The sequence below is a fragment of the Bubalus bubalis genome, chromosome 9, assembly GCF_019923935.1.
Source record: "Bubalus bubalis isolate 160015118507 breed Murrah chromosome 9, NDDB_SH_1, whole genome shotgun sequence".
Classification (NCBI taxonomy): domain Eukaryota; kingdom Metazoa; phylum Chordata; class Mammalia; order Artiodactyla; family Bovidae; genus Bubalus; species Bubalus bubalis.
The window spans coordinates 60382246-60406770 of NC_059165.1; the positions used below are offsets into that span (position 1 = coordinate 60382246).

Below are 24525 nucleotides of genomic sequence, written 5' to 3' on the forward strand. Positions count from 1 at the left end.
GGGACGGGGAGCCTGGTGTGCTGCCGTCTATGGGGTTACACAGAGTTGGACACGACTGAAGCGACTTAGCAGCATTATCATTATTATCGTTATTACTATCATTATTACTATCACTATCCACGCAACTGCCTTTTTAGGTGGAAGCACCAGGTTCTCTCTGGGAAGTCACAAGTGTTGCTGTAATACTTCCTATAGAGAGCCAAAACCCCACACTTCAGCAGCACTTTGGCTCCCACTAAGTCTTTTTACTAGAAGGCTATTGTTACAGGAAATAACTCTTCATTTTCCCCGCCTCTAGTCTGATGTCACAGTCTTCAAAAAAAGAGGATCTGCATTTGCAAATCAGAATAAAACCACCAGGCAGGGCAGCATGGTGCAGTGTGTATGCTGGGCTGGGTGTGTGAGTCTCGCGAGGGTGTGTGAGTCTCACGAGGGTGTTGGTAGAGTGTGTTTGACTTGGGGGGCTTGAGGGACAGCTGGTGTTCAGGGTTGTGGCTGTGAAGAATGTGAGAGGGTTTCTGAACATCCTCGATTTGAGGGGTGGACAATGGAACGGCGGCCTTCTCATGCTTTCTCCCTCACCCCAAGGCAGGCGTGGCTGACCAGAACGCCCTGGGAGGCAGGAAATAACCTCCTCAGCAAGCACAGTGAGGATGTGGTCTGGTGAGATGCCAGCGCTGGAGTGCTGTGGAGGAAGCAGCAGTTGTTTTTAACCTTTAATTTTTCAGGCTCTACCCTGAGAGGCCACCCTTGGTTGCTGGGAGCCCCTGTGCTGGGCCTTCTCTTCCTGTCATCTTCCAGAAACAACCTGCAGTCTGAGAGGTAGAAGGTAAGATCAGGAGCCGGCCAGCCAGAGCTCTAAGGCTGAGGACCCTACAGAGGTGGCAGAGGTGGGTGCCTCCACCCTCTGGACTGTGGTTTACAGCTTTGCTGCCTAAGGTCCTCCCTGGGGTGGACTGTGGGGAGAGGGAAGCCCTGGTCCCCTGCTGAGTGGTACCTCACAGGACACTTTCAGGTCTGGGTCTGGGGTAGTCGCTGTCTTCTTTCTTCACCACACTTGTGGTCTCACTGGGGTTGGGTGAGGTGTGTATGTGTTGTTCAGTTGCTACGTCATGTCCGATTCTTTGCATCCCCATGGACTACGGCACGCCAGGCTTCCTTGTCCTTTACTATTTCCCCGAGTTTGCTCCAACTCATGTGTGCATGCATTTCTTTCTCCACCTACTCTGTTTGCAACAAATCTTTTTGGGTTGGAGCTCTGGGATGCTGTATGCCCAACCTGTCCCCTAGAGGTGTCTCCAGGAGCATTTTCTGGGTATGGCTGGGCACCAGGGAACTGGAGAGCTGGGGGATGTGCCCACTCAGGGCCTCAGTCCTGGAACTGTAGGAGAGTGAGGGGAGCACAACCATGGATTTCTTGGTACCCACAGATGCCTCACTCCAGCCTGCATCCATCCATCCCACAGCCCAGGGGTCTTAGGGCCCAAAAGGCAGCCTTGGTCCTGCTAAGTGCCTGTCTGGTGGCCCTTTGGGGCCTGGGGGAGCCACCAGACTACACTCTCAAGTGGTTGGTGCTCCACCTGGCCTCCCAGCAGATGGGACTGCTGATCAAGGGGATCTGCAGTTTGGCCGAGGAGCTGCGCCACGTCCACTCCAGGTGACACCCTGAAGTACCTCCTGCCCCTCTCTGGCTGAGCTAGGCTGGGGTCTGGAACTTGCGTGTCACCTGCAGGTACCACGGCAGCTACTGGAGGGCTGTGCGGGCCTGCCTGTGCTCCTCCATGCGCTGCGGGGTCCTGCTGCTGCTGTCCTGCTATTTCTACTGCTCCCTCCCAAACATGGCTGGCCTGCCCTTCACTTGGATGCTTGCTCTCCTGGGCCTCTCACAGGCACTTAACATCCTCCTGGGCCTCCAGGTATCACACACAGGGAGGCGGAGGATCTGGTCGGGTGGAGGTGCGGCTATTGTGACCTGCTCTGAGCTCAGTACTGGGAATGGGATCAGTTTAGAAGCTGATCCTTGGACTAGAGCCTAGAATGGTCTGGGTTCAGCAATGGCAGAGAAGGGAGCCAATTGGCAGGAGGTTGGGAAATCTTCTTGGGGGAGGAGCGCTCTCGTTATCCTTCATGGAGGCCCTCCGGCCCCACCCTGCTGTCCACAGGGCCTGGCCCCAGCAGAGGTCTCTGCAATCTGTGAAAAAAGGAACTTCAACGTGGCTCATGGGCTGGCCTGGTCATATTATATTGGATACCTGCGGCTGATCCTGCCAGGTGGGCCGTCTTCTATGCCCCCATTTCTAGATTTACAAGACAGACAGTAAGATACGCAACCTTGTTTCCAGAAGTCACTATATTTTTCAAAGCATTTTCTTTTTCTTTCCCCAAGAGTTCTCAGTTGCTATTTATTTTTCCAAAACTTTATTTATTTATTGCTGTTGGGAGTATAATTGCTTTACAATGTTGTTAGTGTCTGCTGTACAATTAATTAAATCAGCTATGTATATACATATATCCCCTCCCTCTTGGGCCTCCCTCCCATGCCACCCCCATTCTACCCGTCGAGGTCATCACAGAACACAGAGTTGAGCTTCCTTCAAAGCATTTTCAGTCTAACAAACCATATGATTCCAAAAGCAATCTTATAGGCTTGAAGGCTATTACTGTTATGCCTGGTTTGCAGGAAGAAATTCGGGGCTTAGATCCATTAAGGGACTTGTCCCAAGTCACCCATGAATTCTTTCAATAAATATTTGCTGCAAGCTGTATGCCCTTCATTTACAGTTTCTCTTTTAATTCACATCCCCTGGAGAAGGGAAAGGCTACCCAATCCAGTATTCTGGCCTAGAGGATTCCATGGACTCTATAGTCCATGGGGTCGCAAAGAATAGGACACGACTGAGCGACTTTCACTTTCACTTCTGTGAGGACAGGATAATCATCACCCTTGTTTTAGAGTTAAGAACATCAGAGATGTTCTGAGAGATAAAGTGACTTGTCCAAAGTCACACACCTTAGCTATAGGAGGAAGCAGGATTCGAACACAGGCCTGTCCAGACCCTGGACCCTTGACTACCCCACTGGAAACTTACAAATCGAATCTCATTCTTCTAACTTGCTGGCCAGGGCTGTGGTTCTCCCCCATCTCATGGCTGCCTTTGCTAGACAGCAGGGCTTCAGCTAGAGGTCTGGTTCAGTGCACCTGGGGTTGCTGAGCATGGCAACTCCCAGGGCTCTGCCTGCCTTTCAGAGCCCTGAGAGCTGTAGTGGGAAAGAATGGGGCTAACAGAAATCTGGACAAAGGTGAAGTGAGGGGGAGAAAGGGGTGGTGGGAGTAGGTGAAACATTATTGCCTAATGCTCTGCCTCTCCTGGCCCCCCAGGCAATGCCTGTGGGCTGGCCCCCCAGGGCTCTTGCACCCATACAGTGAGGGCAGCAAGGGCCTGCATCTCTGTCCTGAGTTTGTTGGGAGACTGAGTTGGTGGAAATGACTTCTTGGACCTCTCCACCCTAGGGTTCCCGGCCCGGATCCAAATTTACAATCAGTTCCACAACAACACGCTACAGGGTGCAGGGAGCCACCGGCTGCACATCCTCTTCCCGTTGGACTGTGGGGTGCCTGACGACCTGAGCGTGGCTGACCCCAACATTCGCTTCCTACATGAGCTGCCCCAGCAGAGTGCCGACCGTGCCGGCATCAAAGGCCGGGTTTACACCAACAGCATCTATGAGCTTCTGGAAAATGGGCAGCGGGTGCGTGTGCAGGGAAGCAGGTGGCACTGGGAAGGGGTCAGGCCTAGAGACTCAGAACTCCGAGCCTTGGCCAAGCCGTGATGAAAATTCACTGCCCTTCTCTGTGCCTCAGTTTCTCTGATCGGTCCCAGGGCTGGGCAAAATTAGGTTCTGAGTGATGATGATTAAGTAACATTTATTTATTTATTTATGACCGTATCGTGAGGCTTGCGAGATATTAGTTCTCTGACCAAGGATTGAACCCTAGCACGGAGTTCTCACCACTGGACCACCATGGAATTCCTAGTAACATTTATTGAGCACTTATTACAAGCCAGATGCTCTTCCAGGTGCTTCATCTGACCACCTCATCGAATCCTCACCACCACTCTGTGGTGTAGGGACTGTTATGACCCCTGCTTTGTAGAAGAGGACACTGAGACTCAGAGAACCAGGGCGGAAGTGGACAATTTCACCCTGAGTATACCATGCTCTGGAACATAAAGCTGCCCAGATGAAGGTCGAGAGAATGTCTGAAGGACTTCATGTGGGCTGTGGGGAACCCAAGCAGAGTTGAACCCAGAGTCCAGTCCCCAGACTTGACTTCCAGCTGAAGTAGTTGACAGCCTAGACGAAGGATCTGGGAAGGGTACATTTAATGCAGTCCCTGGCTGTGATTTTAGGAGTGGGGTTCACAGGCAAAGGTCATCGACCCCATCAGGTGGCCACCTCCCAGACTCCACCCCTACAGATTGAGCAGTGGAGTCCAGAGTCTGTCTGCCTGGCCTCTGGCTGACTCTTATCTTTCTTTTACCTCCTCCAGGCAGGCGTCTGTGTCCTGGAATATGCCACCCCCTTGCAGACCCTGTTTGCCATGTCACAGGATGGCCGAGCTGGCTTTAGCCGGGAAGATCGGCTGGAACAAGCCAAACTCTTCTGCCGGACACTTGAAGACATCCTGACAAATGCCCCTGAGTCTCAGAACAACTGCCGCCTCATTGTCTACCAGGGTAAGGGGGTGACAAGCTGAAGGACAGGAAGGGTTGGGGGCCTCAAGGGCCTCCCAGGGGGTCAGCAGGAGATAGGACAGTCCTCAGCCTTCCTGAGCGGTCAGGGCATTCAAGCCCTGCCCCTGTCTCCCTTGGAGAAGGTCCTATCTCCCCACCATGGGACACCCGATGGCTTTCTGAGGTCTTTGGCTATGGGTCCTGGGTGGAGCATGAAGGGGTGGCTCCAGGGGTCTCTTAATTCATCTAGAGTGCCAGAGGAAGCAGATAGCCCCCGGCCACCTGCCAAGACACCAGGACTGCAGCCTCAGCAGTGTCACTCCCTTGCTCTGTGACCTTAGGCACGTCTCTGTCCCTTTCATCTCTAATGTATCATATCTAAAAGTAGGAGGGTAGAATTCTCTTGTCTCTAAAACCACTGCTGGCTCTAGGATTTCATGAAACTCCAGTCCCAGTGGCTAGGGGTGGGGAGGAGGTGGCAGAAGGAGGGTTGGAGGAGACCCCCAGCAAGTCCTCTGGGTGTGCTGGAGTGGGTATGCGTGAGGCCTTCACCCTCCTACACATTCCCCTCCTCATTCCAGAACCTGCAGAGGGAAGCAGCTTCTCCTTGTCACAGGAAATTCTCCAGCACCTTCGGCAAGAGGAAAGGGAGGTTACCATGGGTAGCACAGAGACCTCGGTGATGCCCAGTTCCTCTGTACTGTCCCAAGAGCCTGAGCTCCTCATCAGTGGCCTGGAAAAGCCTCTCCCGCTCCGCTCGGATGTCTTCTGAGGCCCCAGTCACCTTTCCTGAGCACCTGGCCAACCTGAGACTCTGAAAGGATTCCTTTCTTCAGCAGCTGGAGGCCTGCTGCTGCTGCTAAGTCGCTTCAGTCGTGTCCGACTCTGTGCCACCCCATAGACAGCAGCCCACCAGGCTCCCTTGGCCCTGGGATTCTCCAGACAAGAATACTGGAGGGGGTTGCCATTTCCTTCTCCAATGCATGAAAGTGAAAAGTGAAAGTCAAGTAGCTCAGTCGTGTCCGACTCTAGTGACCCCATGGACTGCAGCCTACCAGGCTCCTCTGTCCATGGGATTTTCCAGGCAAAAGTACTGGAGTGGGGTGCCATTGCCTTCTCTGTTCAGTACTTTAGATATTTCAAATATATAGATATGTATGTTTGTGTCTAAAGAGAGTACATACAGCTGAGATGTGGGAGATGATATTTATACTTGACCAAAGAAGGCTGCTTAATAAATTTGGAGGGTTTTCTGTTTGTTTGTTTTTTAAGTAAAAAGTTTGATACCATTAATGCCCTCATTTTTATGAGCCTCCAGGTCCAGTTTAATTATCATTTTTTCCTTCCATAGTCCAGTGATTTTTCTTTTTTTAGTGATTAATATTTGAAGCAAGCCAACAAATCATTCTGAATTAAACTTTAAGTTAATAAAGTTTCAATTCATGAATTTACCAAACCAACATAAAAATTCATATTTTCCAGAGCTTAGTAATATAAAACTTTAGAAGTCACATGTAAAAAACTTACTGCAAAGACCTAGTGGAGATATGGAGAAAGGTAGCAAAAGAAACCAGAGGTGTGAATCACGTTAAAAACTGCATATGCGTTGGGACTGAGTCTTGAAGGGATAAATGTATATAAAGCATTAAAAACTAGTTTCAACATTAATTTTCCATTTGTGGAATGTAGAACTTGTAGTTTAACCATAAATTTAAATTAGCTATTCTGAAATAGACGTATTACTTTTTAGTGAAAGATTTCTAACAGCCAGAAACACCACCATCAAAAGGTGCTATAGATGCTGGATCCTTATATTTTTATCTCACTTTACAGGACACAGGAAAAAGGGCATTTAGGGAAGAAAAAGGATATTTTGGCTGCAGAAAGGGAAAGCTGCAGTAATATAATCAATTTGTAATTAAGGAGCAATCCTTACTTAGCCTAGTAGAAAATAATATTTTAGAGTTTAATAAGCATTGATTGTCCTTGGTTTATTATTGGGTTTTTTTCCTCTATTTTACAAAAATACTTACCACAGAACACCATACAAAATGGTAAAACTGGATAGATAAACCTGAATTCTTTGTGGCTCAACACGCTATAATAAAAAGATTTCCTCCCTCTCAGAGAAGATCCTTGGACTTGACATTTCAAGATGAATCCTGTGACCTTGGGCAAGTTGTTTTACCTCTCTGAGCCTCAGTGTCCTCATCTATGAAATGGGATTATGATCATTGCCCTATCTACCTCACAGGGTAGTTATGAGTAGTATGGCTGTATGGGTTTTCTGCAAACTCTAAATGCCAGGTCAGGGGCTTCCCTGGTGGCCCAGTGGTTAAGAATCCATCTGCCAACGTCGGGGATGTGAGTTTGATCCCTGGTGTGGGAAGATTCCACATGCTTCAGAGCAGCTAAGCCTGTACTCCACAACTACTGAGCCTGTGCTCCAGAGCCCGTGAGCCGCAGCTATTGAGCACATGTGCCACAACTACTGAAGGCCATGCCTAGAGCCTGTGCTCTGCAACAAGAGAAGCCACCGCAGTGAGAAGCCCATGCACTGCAACTAAGAATAGCCCCTGCTCTCTGCAACCAGACAAAGCGTGTATGCAGCAACAAGGACCCAGCACAGCCAAAATAATAATAAATAAATGAAAAAATCCTTAAAAAAATAAAAAATGTAAACTTATTATAAGGTCATATTTACTTATAATAAATAAGGTAAATTTAAGGGATCTTCCAGGTGTCCTCCATTGGATGCTCAGACCTACCCTCCACCTCTCCTCTGTCCTAGGATGGCATCAACAGGCACCCTTGCCCTCTGACTTCTGTTCACATTCAGACAATGGGAAGCCACAGTGAGAGAAGGGAGTGGAGGGGGCTGAGGCTGGGATATTTATTCCCCCACGTCCCTCCCAGGAGTTTCAAGGTCACTGTGGGCTCTCTTCATCTCTAGACCTGAAGGATCCTTTCAGTAACCCTGTCTATCTCCAGGTTTCATTAACTTGCTCCTCCCCATCCCTCTTCAGGCCTGACGATGGTACTGCCATCTCACTGATGCTCACCTGGAATGCTCCCTCTCACTTGTAGTTTCCTTATACCTGCCCTTTCTAAATAATCCCCTTTAATTTTTATTAAATTTTTTTTAAATTACAAATTAAAAAAAATGTTTTGGCTGCATCACACGGCATGTGGGATTTTAGTTAGCTGACCCAGGATTGAACCTGAGTCCCATACAGTGGAAGAACAGAGTCTTAACCACTGGACTAACAGGGAAGTTCTTAAGTAGTCCCCTTTTTAAACACTCTTCAGGTTATAATTTCTGGCCATCTTTTTCTGGCCTGACTCTGATACAGCGGTTGCCCTTTATTACAATGTCTGAATCTGCTTGCACACAGTTCCTTACATGCCTCCTCGTACTAGCTCAGGGCCGTAGGATAGTGGCCATCATTTCAATGTAGACAGAGCCCACCAGTCAGGCTGAGGGCATGGAGCTGGGAAGCATCCCACTTCACCTGGCCGTTCAATGCCCTGTCTTCAGTGGGTGACTTGGGGGAGAGGGAGGGACCTGAGCCAGCACAGAGATGCCATAAGGAGTAAACACAGCTGTGTCCTGGGCAAAGGGACTGCTCAAAGAAGCAGGGGCCACTGAATAAATGTCCCTGGATGAGACTCCCCTGAATAAGGCAGAGGAGAGTTTGTGTGAGGTGATGGGATATACTCTGGAGACCTTGGACAACACAGCTGGCTACTCACCTGCCACACTTTGTGCCATCATCGTTAGAACTGATCCACTGTGGCAACCACTGTGGGGGCAACGTTGCCCCCATCTGGGAGGCCAGACAGCCTATTTCTGCCACTTCCATCCATTCCACCCAAGACTTATTCCCTCTCTCCCATCTTTGTTTTTATCACAAATGCTCAATATGAATTTCTGAGTACAGCATTACTATGGAAAAAAACTCCACAGAGACACACATTTGTCAGAAGCAACCCACTGCCCCCAAGGATGACAGAGCCAAGGGAGTGAAGGGGAAACAGTCCCCACCCCTCCCCCACTGTGCCAGCCATTCTGCCCCTAAGGATCCCCCAACATCACATCAGTCACTCCAATACCTAAAAATCAGCCCAATAAGATCTTTACCTACCCACCCAGCCCCCAACATGGTGCCCAGACTGTGAAGTCTGCCAGTCCCAGGTTCAAGGCCTGACTCTACCACTTAGTACCTGGGTCCTGCTGGGGTCTTGATATCCCCAAATGTAAATGGGGATAACAGTGGCTCCTCCTCCTCCTAAGGCTGTATGAGGAGTAAACATTACAATATCTGTAGGTCCACAGATGAGCCTGGAGCCCAGCACATAATGGGCCCACAAGAAGGAGCAACTATTAACATTATAGCTGCCTCTTACCAATCCCAGTGGAGGCCAGTCCTCTGCACACATTAGTCTCTGTTCCTCTTCATCTGTTATTTTCCAGAGTCCTTGATTGTACTGGGGTATTTCCGAGGGCAGTCCCCAAGGTTGACTTGTTGCACTCAGGTGTTCCCCAGAGTAAAGTCCAGAAGTCCCTCCACAAATGTCTGTCTGCATGTTCCTGACTGCACAAGTCAAGTGACGTTCAAGGGTGTCCAAGGAAGGGAAGCCTTTCCAGAGAGACATTGAGAGGCTCAGCTCTGCCTTCCCTGCCTCCTGCATCTTCCCAACCTCCATGTCCCTCCCTCTGCAGGAACCTCCACTCCTTCCTTTCCCCAGACAACCTCCACAGAGCTCCTTTTCATTTCCTGTTTTCCTACCAGCTGGAAGGTTCTGGATCTGGGAAATGTCCTGTGGTAAATTCTAGACTGGTTCCAGCAGGCCAATGCACACAGAAAGTGGGAGGTAATGAAAGCCCCCCAATTTCCCCTACCCAATCCTGGGAAAGTGAGATAGAGTCTTGCCCCAAGATGGAGGAGGTGATTCAAAAACAACTTGGGAATCTACAAGTGGGCTCCCTAGATGGCATCAGTGGTAAAGAACCCTCCTGCCAACACAGGAGACGTAACAGATGCAGGTTCGATCCCTGGGTCTGGAAGATATCCTGAAGGAGGGCTTGGCAGCCCACTCCAGTATTCTTGCCTGGAAAATCCCATGGACAGAGGAGCCTGGAGGGCTAGAGTCCATCGGGTTGCAAAGAGTTGAACATGACGGAAGCGACTTAGCGTGCACACATGCAAGTGGTGCTTAGGGCTTTTAGGGCCCTTGGAAGTTGGCAAGGCCGGGGGCCTGACAGCCAAAGCTCAGTTAGTGAAAGGCAGTGGGTCTGCCTTCCTTTCCTGAGTCCCAGAGAAGGCAGACCCCTAGGTTCTTTGACTTGGCTCTCTCTGGTTGCCCTCACAGGACCTGGGGGCTATGGGGACAGGGCCTCCACCAGGAACCTCTGACATCCTTACACAAGGGTGGGGTGGATGGTGGAATCTCCCCACCTGAACTCACTGTGACACCAAAAGGGAAGATAAGGAGTGGAGGAGGGAGTAGGAATTCAGAGGAGGAGGTTCAGGGGTCTGATGCTTCCTGAAGAGGAGGGGGTAGGTTTGTTAGGGTGGCTTTGGGCACTGGGAACGCTCACAGCAGCGTGTTTCTGGGCAGCGCTCTCAAGTTTCTTCTATTATTTTGGTCCTCACAGAGCTTCTTCTACAAATACTCTGCTGAGAGGGCAGCTCCAGTGAGTCCAGGTGTGCCCTTCTGAAGCTCTGAGGCCCAAGCCCCGGTTTGATTTTGCCCTACTGCTCTGTCCGGGCTTCCCAGGTGGCTCGGTGTGTAAAGAACCCACCTGTAACTCAGGAGACATAGGCAGTCTCGAGTTCATTCCCCAGGTTGGGAAGATCCCTTGGTGGAGGGCATGGCAACCCACTCCAGTATTCTTGCCTGGAGGATCCCATGGAAAAAGGAGCCTAGTAGGTGATGGTCCATAGGGTCGCAAAGAGTCGACACGACTGAAGCAACTTAGCATGCACTATTCTGTCCAGTTTCTTGTTCTGACACAGCTGAGGCCAACTTTCCAAAGTCTCCCTCCTACAGAAACGTGACTTCATTGATGCTGAACCTGGGCCCATCTGGCAGAGGGCGGGAGTCAGGGCCCGGAGGTTCCTGCTGGGGGTCTTCGTGACTGTCCTGATGGCCCAGCATGCGCCAGCGGATGAGGTAGATGCCGCCCTCTGGCTTTGGGGATGGTGGCTCTGTGGTGAGAGTGGCATGGCCTTTGTGCAGCCTTGGCCCAAAGTGGACTGCCACCACGATACAGACTGCCAGCAAGACAAAGACAGCGACGATGATGGTGAGCAGGGGCAGCCCGACCACTGGACGAGGTTCCCAGGCCCCACCCAGCACCTCCGGAAGCTGCTTCTGGGGCTCCTGCCCTGCTGAACCATTGACAGTTGGAGAAAGCCATGGATGGTGGCCAGCCTGCGAGGGAAGCGGTAGAGGGAGAGGGTGACATGGGCATGTACACACAGAGAAAGACCAAGCTAGAGAGAGATAGACACCCAAAGGGAACTGAGAGAGGGACAGACAGAGACAGAGAGACAGTAAAGACATGGTGAAATAGAAAGAGATGGCAGAGACAGAAAAACATAGAGATAAATACATAGCAATAGATAGAATGAAAGAAAGAGACAAGGGGATACAGAGAAAATGAGGAAGATACAAGGGAGAGAGAGATAAAGAGATAGAAGTGAAGATAAATACAGAGAAACAGAAACAGAGGGGACAAAACAGAGATCAGGAGACAAAGTCATTCAGAAAGGGACAAAGAGAGGGGCTTTATTACAGCCTAGCATATAAAGTTTATCCTTCCTTCCCCCACCAAGTCCTCTCCCACTGAGCTCTCTTCCCAAGTCTCTAGCAAAATTCCTAAATACATCTAATGCCTCGGGTCAGGAGTCCTAGCAGTTTGGACTGCTCTCCCGTGTCTTGGCCAGGGCTCAGTGAGCAACTATTCCTTTCAGTCCTGGGAAAAGGGAGTCATTGTGTCCAGCTTCTTAGGTTCCCACTACTCCCCACCCACATGGTAGGAAGAAGGCTGGACTCCAGGGGAGGGAGAGAGGAAGAGGAGGCATGAACCCCAGAGGCTTGGGGGAGGTAAGATCTATACCTCACCCCATAATATCCACTTCCGGATCAGGTTGTGGCGGGCGCGGTAGGGTATGGAACACTCACGGGGGATTCCTGGTTCCGTCCAAGATGGACTAAGGAGACCCCCTGCCAGCCTCTATCTCTTTCAGGGTCCCAGCATTCTTCTGCCTAAAGCTGGGGGTCATGATCCCTACCTCTGTCTGTCTCTACCCTGCTAAGTATTGGGTGGTCATGGGGTTTACTATCAAGGTAGCAAATCTCCAAACCATAGGCCCCAGAGCTGGTAAGGTTATCACAGGCTCAAGAAGCTCTCCCCCTGGTCTTCCCTTCCCCAGCTGGACCATGAGGAACGGCCCTTGGGGTGGAGACCCTCCCCTAACTCTAAGCCTCAGCCTGGCCATCCCCATGGGTAGGCAACTGGGGTCCAGGTGGGGCTGGCCAGGAAAAACCCACTCCCTTAGGTTCCTGAGTCACATTGTCCACCCCACCCATCCCCAGCACCTGTCCTTTGGCATCTTTAAAGCTTAATACCTGCCTCACCTCCCCTGCTTGAAAGTCTTGCGCTCTCTAGGGCCCTGGCCACAGAGCTCCCAGGGTAGGGGGTGGGGAAGCAGTTCCGGATGTACAGGGGGAAAAGGGAAGCAGAGGCTGGTGCAGGATTTGGGGCCCTTGATTGGGGGAGTCTCACCAGCCTGGCAGAAGGGGGTGAGCTGAGAATCTACCTGATGCATTGTCCGGCTGTGCAAGGCTCTCTTGGGACTGGCGGCCAGCCGGGCAAAGGAGAGCCGGTTGCCTCAGCTGGGTCCCTACCCGGAGCTGCCGCGTCTATGGGGCTTACAGGGCACACACCCTCTGTGCACACACCCTCACCGCCCTCTCCCGCGCTTTCACTTCCTTGAACATCTGGACTACCCTGGGCCCGGCCCTCAACTCTGACAGTGCTTTGATCTTACCCTAGGCCCCTCCTTTCACGTCCCCTGCCACCTTCAGGAGCTTGAGTCTGCCTGCTCATCCCTCCTCCACCGGATCCCAAACACTTGCTCTAACCCCGCCCCCGCCCCCCAGCTTTCCGGCTCTACATCCCAACTGATTCCCTGAAGTCATTATCCTTTGATTTTTTTTTTTTTAAAGCAATTTCTCAAGCACACTGAAAAGTACAGACTATAATATACTAAGTCTCTCTGGTCCAGTCACCAGTTCTGTTCATCTCAATAGTCTGTCACATTTATTTCAAAGAATTTTAAGAACGAAAACATTACAAATAGAAGCTTCACTCCTTACCTCTTTCCCTCCTTCTCACCCTAGGGATAATCATCTTGTTGAATTTGATATTTATCATTCCCATGCAAGGCATTCTTCTCTCTTTGTGCTTTTTCTTCATTGGTTTTTACAAGTATGAATTCTGTTATGTCTGTTTGCATTTGTCTATAACTTCATTTGTGAATGTGTGTGCTTTAATGCTTCTGAGCTACAAGAAGTGCCCACTAATTTTGCCTCTCTCTGGAAACAGTTTTGTTTTTTTTGTTTTTTTTAATGTATTTATTTGGCTGGGCCAGGTCTTAGTTGCACCATGTGGGATCTAGTTCCCCGACCAGGGATTGAACCCAGGCCCCCTGCACTGGGAACATAGGGTCTTAGCCACTGGACCACCAGGGAAGTGCCCCTGGAAACAGTTTATAAGGATAACTTTTGGTTCCCAACTAACTCCATAGGACCAGCCATCCCTCAATCTGTTCCTCACTGTGCAGCCACCACCCTTTATTCTAGTCTGGAGACCAGGAGACCCCCTAGAAACTCCTCTCACCCTGTGATCTGATCCCAGAAGGTAAGCCTCCTGATTCCTTGTCTCTCAGCCCAGCTGCTACACATGCTGATTTTTAGGGACCCTACTCAACCTCCAAGCTCACTTAAGCTCTGGTCACTGGGTTTCTGACTTGACCTGCAGAGTGAGATCAACTGGCTGGCTGGACGCTAAGGACAGGGTGCTGCTGGAGCACAGAGAACACCTGACCCCAACACGAGGGGAGGGCTGAGGGACGGATGCTTAGAACGTGGTCCTTTAGTTTTTCTATGCAGAATAACAAGAATGTTGTAATGCCTCCCTGAAAGATGCAAGGAGTCCCAGCTGGATCTGGAGGCCTGAGGAGGGAGAGGTGTATAGAGGATTCAGAGTCTACAGAGGGTGGGCGGCTGAGCTTTAGGGCTCAGTGAGACAGAGTGATACTCCAAGAAAACCTCTGGGTGGTGTGTGGAGGGACAGATGGACCCCTGCAGAGGGGAAGAGAGGGGGTTCGGGGCCAGGTCGCCATCACTGGCTTTTGTGCCCAGGTCCTGGCGGAGACCACGTGGCCCTAGCCAAGGCCACAAGGAGCCTGGGCGCAGGCGCTGCGCTGTTTCGGCCTTACATCCTTAGCTGGGCTGCCTGACTGAGCAGGGCCCCTGGAGCCAGTCCCAATCTGTTTCCTTCTATTCTTTGACAGGAAGCTCCTGGAGAGCCGGCCCCCACCCCCCACCCCACCCCAGCAGTCCCTTTCTCTTCTCCACTATGGACAGAGCTTCCACTCAGAGGCTGCCTGCCGGTCGCAGACCGAGCTGACATGGGGAGTGTCGGAGAAACGCAGCTGCGCTGGGCCATCCTGGGCTTCCTCCTGCTCCAAGGTAAGAGGCACCCACCACCATCCTTCAGCAGTTCTTCTCCAGTGGCCAGCAGTTCTGGGTGCCTGTCCCTCCTTTGGGACACACACAGCACGCAAGCTCTCCATCCAGGGCTTCACTCTCCCGGAGGGAAATTCCAGAGCCTTGTTATGAAGGGGATCACTTGGCTGGGGAGCTGGTCATTCCCAGGCAGCAGTTAAATAGAGATATTCTTAAATGCGTTGGTGGGAAACTTTCCAGGGAGAACTGGGCCCCCCAGAGAGGCTGGCCCCCTGAAATGTGGGAAGTGACTGTCTTGGTGTGAGGTTCAAGCTGGAAAGCTCCCTCCAGGCTGTCCTAGCACAAAATGGTCTGTACCTTGGGCTTCACAGGTGATCTTTTTTCTTCTTTCATATGAGGAATAACAACCTAGGATCTCCAATTATTGACTTTACAGTCAAATCACAGCAATAAGGACTCAGGTTAGATAGAAAGAACTATTTGCCTAAGAAACTATACACATTTCATCTAGGGGGCCAGATGAAATCATCCCCAAAAGAAATGACTTGGGAACAACACATCTCAGGGCTCTGGTAGCTTATGACTTATGAGGTAGCTCATAAGGGGTCTTCTAATTAGGGAGCACTTGCTGGGAATCATGAGAAATCCAGGAGATTCTGACTCACAGGGCAGAAACTTCCCTTTGGTCATCCCCTCCCCACCCCCACTCCACCCTCCACAAGCCCTCCGCTGAGGATTTAGGACCATGTGCTCAAAGCAGCAGAAGGAAGTTCTAGAGTATTTGGATGGGGAGGGAAGGGAGGATGGTTTTTTCTTGGTGGTGGGTGAGAGGGCCTGAGTACTCCAACAGTCTGTCTCCTGGAGAGGTCAGACATGTCTCTGAAAGCCCAAAGACTGAGTGTAAAACTCCGATCATCCCAATCCTATGCCCGCCGACCCCCTCCCAGGAGGACAGAGTCACTCACTTGACCTGAGGCTCGGGGACTAGGTGGTTGTAGAAACTGCAGAAATGGCAGAGGAGGAAATGAAAAAGTGAGACTCATGAGGGGACATTTTCACAAAGCTAGGCTTCTCCCAGCTCCCCCACCTGCCTTCCTGCCCCAAGCAAGCACCAGGGCTGGGAATGTCCTTAGTTTTTCTGCCTGAACCATGAGCACCTTTGAGTATCCTAACTGCTCCTCCCAGGATCTCAGAGCGCTCACTCTTGTCTTCTTTGTTGGACTGGAGAATCTTTCGAGGATATTCAGGCTCACAGAGAGACTTGACTGTGGAGACACAGATTCAGGGCAGATTTGAAACTTAGAGGATTAAAGAGAAGGGGCAAAAATTAAAATGTCCAGAATTTCTTGAGCATGAGCTGTCAGGAACTATGTTAAGTGCTTTGTGTGCATTTTCTTATCCTCACAACCACTTGTGGGCTACTAAAATCACTTGCATTTTAAAGAAAACTGAGGCCCAGGTCAGACAGTAAGTGACAGAATCAGGGCTTGAACCCAAGACCATCAGTCTACAAAATCCATGATTTTAACTACTTAACTCTGCTGCTGAGGAACATAGTGTGGTGGTGGTGAAGACAGAGAGGAGAGAGGCTAGAAGGGAATGAAGCAGGTAGGGATAAGGGAGAGGACACAAGAAAATAAGAAATCCCTGTGGTCAGTGTTCTTCCAGTTCTGCATGCCCGATGGCCTGAGGCACCTCCGCCTGTAGGAACACAAGCTCCCCAAGTCCCTCCTCTCCTCAGTGAGGAATCCACTGTTGACACAGTGTTCTGGTTGGAGGAGGGGAGACGGTAGACAAAGAGAGAGCAGGTCACTGCTAGTTGGAGCTTGTGACTTTGAAACTCCTTCTAACTAGTTTTGCTTCTAGAAAAGTGCAAGAAGGCAGTGAACTGTGCCTTCCCACTAAAAACCAAAGTTATAACTTTCTAGAACTAAGATGGTACCTTAGATATGCTTGATCAATAACTGACAGATTGATCTATCTGATATATGTCTATCAATTACCGATAGACATGCCTCAGATTGAGAGGGTTCGCCCAGGGTCAGCTAGGAAGAGTTCTCTCTAGGCTGGGGCACCTAGAAGCTTTAGCTCCCCGCTTGACACCCCCACCCAAGGAGGGAATGGGGCTATGAGAGATGGTGACCTGGAAAAACATGGCCCAGGCTTTGGGCAAGCTTGGGCTTGGAAGCAATTAATTCCTCTCCATCTGAGTGGTAGCCTCACGGAAAAAGGCAGTGGTTAAAGAAAATAAACAGACCAGCAGGCTGCCCCAGGCTGGGCGGGCCCCTGGCCCTTAGCCGCCTCTGTTCACCCGGGCCCTGGGGCTTCCAGGCCTGGTGCTTCCCTGTTGACGAGGGCCGAGGGAGCAGGAGGCCAGGCCAGTGGCTGCAGTCCCTGCCCAGCCAGTGGAGGACGGGAACCCAGCTGGGCGGCTCCACTTCCCCACGATGTTTTCCTTTCACATTGTTCACAGGTTTCAGGAATGATTTCATTGTGGAAAATGAGCAAAGAGGTTCCACACACACAGGGGACACATGTATGGGCACACCAGCACACACGACCTCTGCGTGGAGGCCCACAAGCACACACGTGTACGTACACAAAAGGGAATGAGGGCTTGTGACCGGGGCCTCCTGATAATTGCCTCCTCCCTGGGTTTGGCCAACAGTGACCATTTCCAAAGTAGCCTATACCTGTTAGAGTACACTGGTTGCTCGTTCTAGAATTTCCTTGCCTCCCGTGTGTACCTCAGAACTTGCTTCCTGTGTAGGCCCCCACCTCCAGCAGGAGGGACAGAGAGACAGCCCAGACACCAAGCCCAGCCCCTAACTCCATCTTATTCACCACATCTTTTCATCCCCTTCCCTTGGGGCAAGGCCAGGATGACAGCATTCACAGAAAAGGAATGGCTCTGCAGCACTGTAGGGAGAGCTAAATGAGAGGCCTGAGTTCTGGGTCTTTGTCTAGACGTGTCCTGTCACTGGCCCTCTGTCCTCGGACATATTGCTAATTTGAAACAACCTTCCCCTGGATTCGTGTCAGGTTTGTATGTAACCCATGTGGGGTTGAAGAGACCGGAAAGGACTTTGGGACACTGAACCATGAAGCGGTGGTGACAGTGTGGCTGAGTCACAGAGGAAGCGGGCGCCACGAGCTGGAGTCACATCCTCTAGCCCTCTGCCAGGCTGTCTGCCTTCTAGCACAGGGGGCTGGAAGCCAAAAGGCCTGGGTTCCTCTCCAGGGTGCGCACTGGGCAGAAAGCTCGCCAAGCTAGTCTGTATGTTCGCCTTTCTCTTGCCGGCCGCAGCTTCCAGCTCACAGAACCTACTCCGTCATTCAGGGCTGGGTGCTTAGGAAGGAAGAGCTCCAGGCCCGTTTTGCAGTAATCTCTCACATGCCTTGAGAGTGGAGAGAGATGGATGATTGGGTGGTGGGTGGGGTAGGGAGAAAAGTCTAGAAAACACCAGCTTAGTGAAGAAGAGAGGGAGACAAAGCAGTCAGAGGCAGTGAACCCTCAGTCTCAGATGATCTGTTTCAGGAGCCTTCAGCAGTCAAAGTTCAACCACACAGCCAGCTTCCCCTGAAACAAGTGAGTGTGGCTGCTGAGTGGCCAAGCCTGCCCCTTGCCCTCTCCCCAGCCCTTAGACCTGCTTGGAGCCCAAGGGTTCTTGGGTGGGCTAGGGAGCGTGGTGGCATCACCAAACCTGCCCAGCCTCCAACTGCCCTCCGCCTATATTTGCAGGTCCTTCCACAGAGGCCAACAGCTTAAGCCCTCTGTCCGGCACCTGGACCACAGGTACCCCGCTGCTCAGGTTATAGATGTCATCCAGACAGGGTCCAACAATGAGGCAAACACGGATTCTGCTCTAAAGGACAATACAGAGTAGAAGGGGACCAGACAAGTAAATAGGACCTCACATTGACAGTTAGGAGGCAGGGAAGGGCCATGATGGGCATAAGCCAAAGGTGCTATGGGAACCCAGGCAACATCAACCACTTCAGATGTAGGGCCAGACATCCCAGACTGAGTGGTCTCTGAAGCTGAGGCCCAAAAAGGAGTCAGTCAGATGGAGGCTGTGGGTTGGAGGGCGGTAGGGCATACCGCAGGCAGAGGGCACTGCGAAGGTAAAGGCCCAGAGGAACTGAAGGCAGGTTTGGGACTAAAGAGCCTCGCTGGTCACATGCTGGCTGAGGCCCTAAGCAGGCCACATGCGCTTCCTAATCTGCAGCAGCATCAGAGATGCCCTCACAGTTCTCCACAGAAGCCGTGACTCTGAGTTCAAGCACCATGGCTGATCGCTTGCCGTCCTCTCCGGGACCAACTTGGTCCCAGTCACAGAAACATACGTCAGGACTCAGTGAGTACCCAGGGCCGGGGGTGGAAAAACACCGGGTCATGTCTGACTGAGTTCCTTCTTCCTTGTTCAGGAGGCCCAGGGTCCTGCCCCACAGTGAGGGTTCACACCAGGATCCACACCAGTGGTACCCTGCTTTGGGAGACAACTTAGAGCTTCCTGGGGCTGAGGGTGGGGAGAATGGAGCTGGGAATGGGTCACAGTGAAGGTAAAAGGAGCCTGGACTCAGAATTGATAAAGACATAGATGGGATAAGTGGCGGGGAGCGGGGGTAAGAAAATGCAAAATGATGGAAAGGAAGGCATAAAAGGTTGGGAAAGGGCTACACACTTCTCAGGGCAGGTTGGCCTTCACCCAGCAGTATGGGAGAAAACCAGGAGTGGGTGGGTGCCTTCCATCTGGGCCCTGTTTTATGGTGCAGGTGCTGATGTTCCGAGCAGTGGCAGGAGCAGCGACAGCATGAGCGGAGGTATGTCCTGTCTGTGCTCACAGAGCAGAGAGCCCTGACCCTTTCTCTTGTCCCAGCCCTCTGCTCTTTGACTTTTTTTATACTTCCCAACTTATTTGGTGGGGCGGGGGGGTAAGGATAAGGAAGTGGAATTGTGGAATTGCAATCAGGCCTACAGTAAATGTGTTGAAGCTGGGCAGAGATGGGCAACCGTACTGCATTATAAGAACATCAGAAACTTGTGTCCATTAACTGGCAGCCTGACTTCTTAGGTCAGTGCCTGGGGACAAACTTCCAGTGCCCTTCCTTCCTCCCAGTTCAACATTTGGCAAAACACAGGTGGCTCCCTGTGTTTTGTTTTAGGAGCCCAGTCTGACTCCCTATCTCTGCAGCCCTCCTCTGGGCCCCATGGGTGTGGTGGGAAAAGCATAATGAGGGGAAGCATCCTGAACTTTCTGAAGTCCTCTGGAACTAGGAACATGAGCAACCACAGTGCTCTTCCCGTGATCCCATGTCTCCCAGTTGTGGAGGGTGGGAGGGTGTCTCTTGTGGGAGTTCTCTCCTCAGTCCTCTACCTGGGGGAAGTGGGAAGGGACTGGCTTTCTCATGTAGGCTGAGTCAGTCCCTCCACTGATACCCCATTCCTCCCTGCTCCTTTCTAGACACCTCTCACAATGTGACTTCCACATCACCCAACATGAGTTTTAGGATGACAGCAGACTCCACTGTCCCACCCAGCCCCACGTCAGAGACAGTGCTCACTGTGGCTGCATTTGGTGAGAGGGAGAAGGTGGGGAGTGGCGGGTGGGAGGCTCATGCCTGAACTGACTTGAACTCTGGGTCTGGGAACACAAGTTCAAATCTTGCCCATTTGTTTCAGGAGGGTTGACTGATGAGGAAGATGCTGGTGGGGAAGGAGCCTCCATTGGCCCTCCACTCAGCTCTTTTGGACTCTGCTGGACTCCATGTTCTTAAGAGAGGATGGGGTGGGCTGTGGAGGTCACTTTGGCCAGGGATACAGGCTGAGAGCGCATTCATTTGGAAGTGAAGGGGAATTCACTTTGCTCCCAGAACCCGTATAAACAGCACTCAGTTGGGAAGGGAATCTGGACTCCTGTTGCCCTCTTTTGTCCCTTCCTCTGCCTTTCCCTCACCCCACTCTTCTCCCTGTTCAGGTGTTATCAGCTTCATTGCCATCCTAGTGGTTGTGGTGATTGTCCTGGTCAGTGTGGTCAGTCTAAGGTTTAAATGCCGGAAGAACAAGGAGTCTGAAGGTACATGCCCTGACTCTCAGGGCCCCCTTTGCCTCTCTTTGATGAGGGACCCACAGCCAGACTCTAGGCCTGACACCCAGCCCGGAATTGAGGGAAGGAACAGCATGCAGGGGAAATGAGAAATGGGGCGGGGGTGGTCCACTTAGGTGGGCTTTGAAGGGCCAATTGGGCTTCTGAGTTACAGTCTGTGGCCTCTAACCTGTGCCTTTGGGTTTTTACAGATCCCCAGAAACCTGGGAGTTCAGGGCTCTCTGAAAGGTAAGACTATTAGAAGTGCAAGGAAAGAATCATCTACTGACCTCTTACTCCTCCACTCCAAGAGGGAACCAATGCTTCCTGCTTTTTATACACACATACACACACCCACACCCCACACCGCCCCCCCACACACACACGGGTCCTGACAGCCTCACTGAGGCCAGGGCTGGGGGTGGACAGGATAGGGGTGGAACTGAAAGGAAACAGTCAGGTGAGAGGAGATGGACTTTACCCCCAAGGAATCCTTTATCCCCAAGGCTAAGCCTTTATTAGCCTCTTCATGAAAAGCGAAGGAACTCAGATTCTAATATACTCCTTAAACAGAGGGTACATATTTAAGGAACCACTTTCTAAACACCTTGTATGTGTCAAGCACTATCTTAGGTATTTTGTAATACCGGGAGTTGGTGATGGACAGGGAAGCCTGGCGTGCTGCAATTCATGAGGTTGCAAAGAGTCGGACACAACTGAGCGACTGAACTGAACTGAATATTATGTCAAGTCCTTAGAGTTCTTCAAGGCAGATATTTCTGCATTTTACACATTCTGCATTCTACATTTTAATGCAGAAATATCTGCATTAAAAAAATAAGACTTAAGAGAAGTTGTGGTGCTGGAGGTGAAGAACCCGCCTACCAATGCAGGAGACATGAGACGTGGGTTTGATCCCTGAGTCGGGAAAATCCCCTAGAGGAGGAAATGGCAATCCACTCCAGCATTTTTGCCTGGAGAATCCCATGGACAGAGGAGCCTAGTGGGCTACACTCCACAGGGTCACAAAGAATCAGATACGACTGAAGCAACTTAGTACGCAGGGGAGGTTTTAACCTGGTCCAGGTGACACAAGTAGTAGGTAATAAAACTAAGATTTAAACACAAGTCTTTTGGGCTTCAAAGCACATACTCATTTGATGACAGTCTACCACCAAAATAAAGGCTTCTCAAAACAAAGGTCTAAGTTTCAATACCCTCCCCCCAACAATTCCTTGACCCGCAATGCCCTGCGGCTCCTTCTCTCTAAAACCCATGTTCCCTTCCTTCCCCAGCGGTTCCACAGCCAATGGAGAGAAAGAGAGCATCACTCTTATCTCGATGAAGAACATCAACATGAATAACAGCAAAGGATGCCCCTCAGCAGAGAAGGTGCATTTTTCCCCTGGTTCCTTCCTTCTCCTCCCTCCTCCTTTCAGGCTCTATCTCCTTAATCAGAAAGGAGATACTCTCGAAGGCCCAGACTCTTCTTTCCCTACCCAACCATGGCTAATAACTTCACCCATCCTCATTATGTATTTATTTTGCAGGTTCTTTAAAAGCAACCTTGGGTCCCAATGGATCTGATGATGATGCAACTGCCCTGTGACTGTAAGGAAGAAGGTGATGGAATCAGTAGAGGCAATGAACCAGATATAAATTATTGTTTCCCATTTACTCCCAGACTGAAAGGACACTAGCATCCCTCGAGATCTGAGAGGGAGCTGCCAGTATGAGAGACGCTTTCCCATGTGGACAGTCAGCCTAGAAACACAGCCTGCTCCTCCCTGCCATTTCAAAGTCACAGGAAGGAGGAGTCTATGGAGCCAGAGCAAGGAGAATGACAAAATGAACTGATCCTTTTTCCTTGGCATTAAAGTTATTTTCTGACCTGCAGTCTAATTTCTTTTAAGGTCTATGCTCCCATGAGTATTTCTTAGTGTTTTAGCAGTTCTGGGGCCTCCTTTTGGAGGTAAGGCATGTGTACAATTTCTACCCCTGTAGGGAGCTCTCTGAGAAACTTGGGAAGTGGAGAAAATGTTTTATTAGGTCTGCCTTGTTTTAATTGATTTATTAAGTAGTGATGAGGACTAACCACTCCAATAGAAGGGAGAGAAAAGGAGCTATAAACAGTGACCAACTGTCACCAGTTGGTCTGCCGAGTGAGAACACGAGAGGTACAACGCATTTTGATTCAGACACTCCGGTGACAAGAGCTGAATAATATAAAGGCAAACGTCCTCTGCCTGCCCCAAGTAGACGTGATTCACTTTCATCCTACCGGTGGGAATAGCACTGGGAAGGATAGATCTATGACTTCATAAACCTAAATCTACCCCCTCTGCCCCACGCAGCTATGATTTCTGTGTCTGAGAAACAGAATGAAGGTTCACAAACACGGTAAAGTCATTTAAAGAGAATGAGAAAAAGAAAGTCATCTGTATTCTTAGTACTCTCTACCGTGACACTGGTTTGGAAGTGAATCTTGGTTGGGGAGAGTCAATGGAAGAGTCATCTGGGTATGTCTGCATGGAGCACCGTAAGCATCTGATTGATGGCAGTTTAGATCACAAGAAAATACAAATCAGCCATTCTGAAGCAACCATAGGCTATTTTCTTCTGGATTTAGACTCTATGAAGTAACAGGAGAGAGAAAGCTTAGAACAGAAAGTTTCACTCTACTTGTCTCAATGAAACTATTAAAGTGGTCTGAAGAAACTGACTGGATTGTAAAATCCTCTAGGGCAGGGCCTGTAACCTGCTCATGTCTGTAGCTTCTATGTGGTACACCGTGCCCAGTACATCAAAGGTCACAAAAACTGGCTTGTGAGTGCAGAGAATCTAGTCAAAAGGCTGGGCTCTGCCACAGACTTGCAGCTTGATTTGGGTGAAACCATCCCCATCTCTGAAACTATTTTCTTACTTTTAAAGTAAGGTGGGTAGACTACTTGGTCTTCCCTATCTTTTTTAGTTCTTATATTCTACACTTGATAAACTCAAGATGTAAGAGAAAATGAACACACTATTTTGAGCAGAGATCGTTCTGGGTGGGAGCCAGAGACGAGTATTGGGTGACTCTGGGACTTAGATTTTCCTATGTGTTAGTTGTGCATCAATGTGGAAGAATGATCCTGGCCTAGCCCTGTCTATCTCACAGGCTACTTGGTAGGTAAAATGGAATAGTAAATGTGAAGACACTTGGAAAGTAAAAGGGCTAGCTGGCAACTGCAGCAGATAATGTGGAGTACCACTACCCAGGTCCCACTTCAGGATCAAGACTCTTGACCTTAAACTGCTGGGAGTGTTGGCTGCTGAGGGCTCATAGCTGACTTATGACCAGTCAATGGGGGTGGAGGTAGGGGTGAAGACCTGGACTCTTTATATCAATTTCTCCCTCTGCTTAATCTTGCTTCCCTTATAACTCACAACTTAATGTTAGGAACACTCAACAATAAACCTTCAGCATACAAATCTCAGAGACTCTATTTCCTGGAGTACCCAACATGTGACAGCAATTCTATAGCTTTTAAAAATAATTGATATATTTTATTTAAGCCACAATGCAAAAAACACATGACTTCCTAGCCAGTTCCAGTACAAAAATCCATTCACTGGGATAGAACTCTCCAGGTGACCTAACAATGTCTAGAAGTACTGGATTCTTTTTGAATTGTTATTGTTACTCTGACTGCGAGGGGGACTTGGTTCAGTTCCTTATCATGCTGGACTAATTAGGTTAAGGACATGCTTTCATTCTAGGTAACTCAGTTGACATCCTCATTATAAGGCCACAAACTTCCCCCTGATTCTGGACAATGTTATGCAAATATGAGCTGTTAGTCCTAAGGAATTTATATGTGGGAGAGATGGGGTAAACTGGTATCAACAAGAGACTAAAAGCCTTTACCCTGAAATTGACATTGAAATACCACATTAGCCAA

The 24525-nt window shown here is 50.2% G+C and overlaps 3 protein-coding genes across 11 annotated transcripts; 2 read left to right on the forward strand and 1 right to left on the reverse strand.

Moving 5' to 3' along the window:
• The first annotated feature begins 327 nt into the window (after window positions 1-327).
• On the forward strand, window positions 328-5703 carry STING1 (stimulator of interferon response cGAMP interactor 1). Of its 7 annotated transcripts, none has more exons than XM_006070802.4 (8): window positions 328-415; window positions 729-829; window positions 1431-1657; window positions 1733-1916; window positions 2163-2271; window positions 3512-3750; window positions 4553-4739; window positions 5318-5703. In XM_006070802.4, the coding sequence occupies exons 3-8, from the start codon at window positions 1431-1433 to the stop codon at window positions 5506-5508; spliced, it is 1137 nt and encodes a 378-aa protein (XP_006070864.2). In that variant the 5' UTR covers window positions 328-415; window positions 729-829; the 3' UTR covers window positions 5509-5703. The 7 variants fall into 7 exon arrangements, with proteins under 7 accessions (XP_006070864.2, XP_044803540.2, XP_044803541.2 ...); XM_044947605.2 differs by having other exon boundaries at window positions 1467-1657; XM_006070804.4 differs by having other exon boundaries at window positions 378-396.
• Window positions 5704-10784: 5081 nt separating this feature from the next.
• On the reverse strand, window positions 10785-12698 carry SMIM33 (small integral membrane protein 33). The gene is made up of 2 exons (XM_025292611.3): window positions 12566-12698; window positions 10785-11174 (listed from the first exon to the last, which is right to left on the reverse strand). Exons 1-2 carry the CDS (start codon window positions 12572-12574, stop codon window positions 10785-10787), a joined length of 399 nt encoding a protein of 132 aa, XP_025148396.1. The 5' UTR covers window positions 12575-12698.
• A 1646-nt stretch (window positions 12699-14344) lies between these two features.
• On the forward strand, window positions 14345-22474 carry ECSCR (endothelial cell surface expressed chemotaxis and apoptosis regulator). 3 transcript variants are annotated; one of them, XM_025292605.3, is made up of 10 exons: window positions 14346-14501; window positions 18037-18087; window positions 18241-18294; window positions 18728-18856; window positions 19275-19322; window positions 19964-20077; window positions 20477-20575; window positions 20797-20833; window positions 21880-21976; window positions 22135-22474. In XM_025292605.3, the coding sequence occupies exons 1-10, from the start codon at window positions 14441-14443 to the stop codon at window positions 22141-22143; spliced, it is 699 nt and encodes a 232-aa protein (XP_025148390.2). In that variant the 5' UTR covers window positions 14346-14440; the 3' UTR covers window positions 22144-22474. The 3 variants fall into 3 exon arrangements, with proteins under 3 accessions (XP_025148394.2, XP_025148390.2, XP_025148392.2); XM_025292607.3 differs by lacking the exon at window positions 18037-18087 and having other exon boundaries at window positions 14357-14501; XM_025292609.3 differs by lacking the exons at window positions 18037-18087; window positions 18241-18294 and having other exon boundaries at window positions 14345-14501.
• Window positions 22475-24525: the final 2051 nt, after the last annotated feature.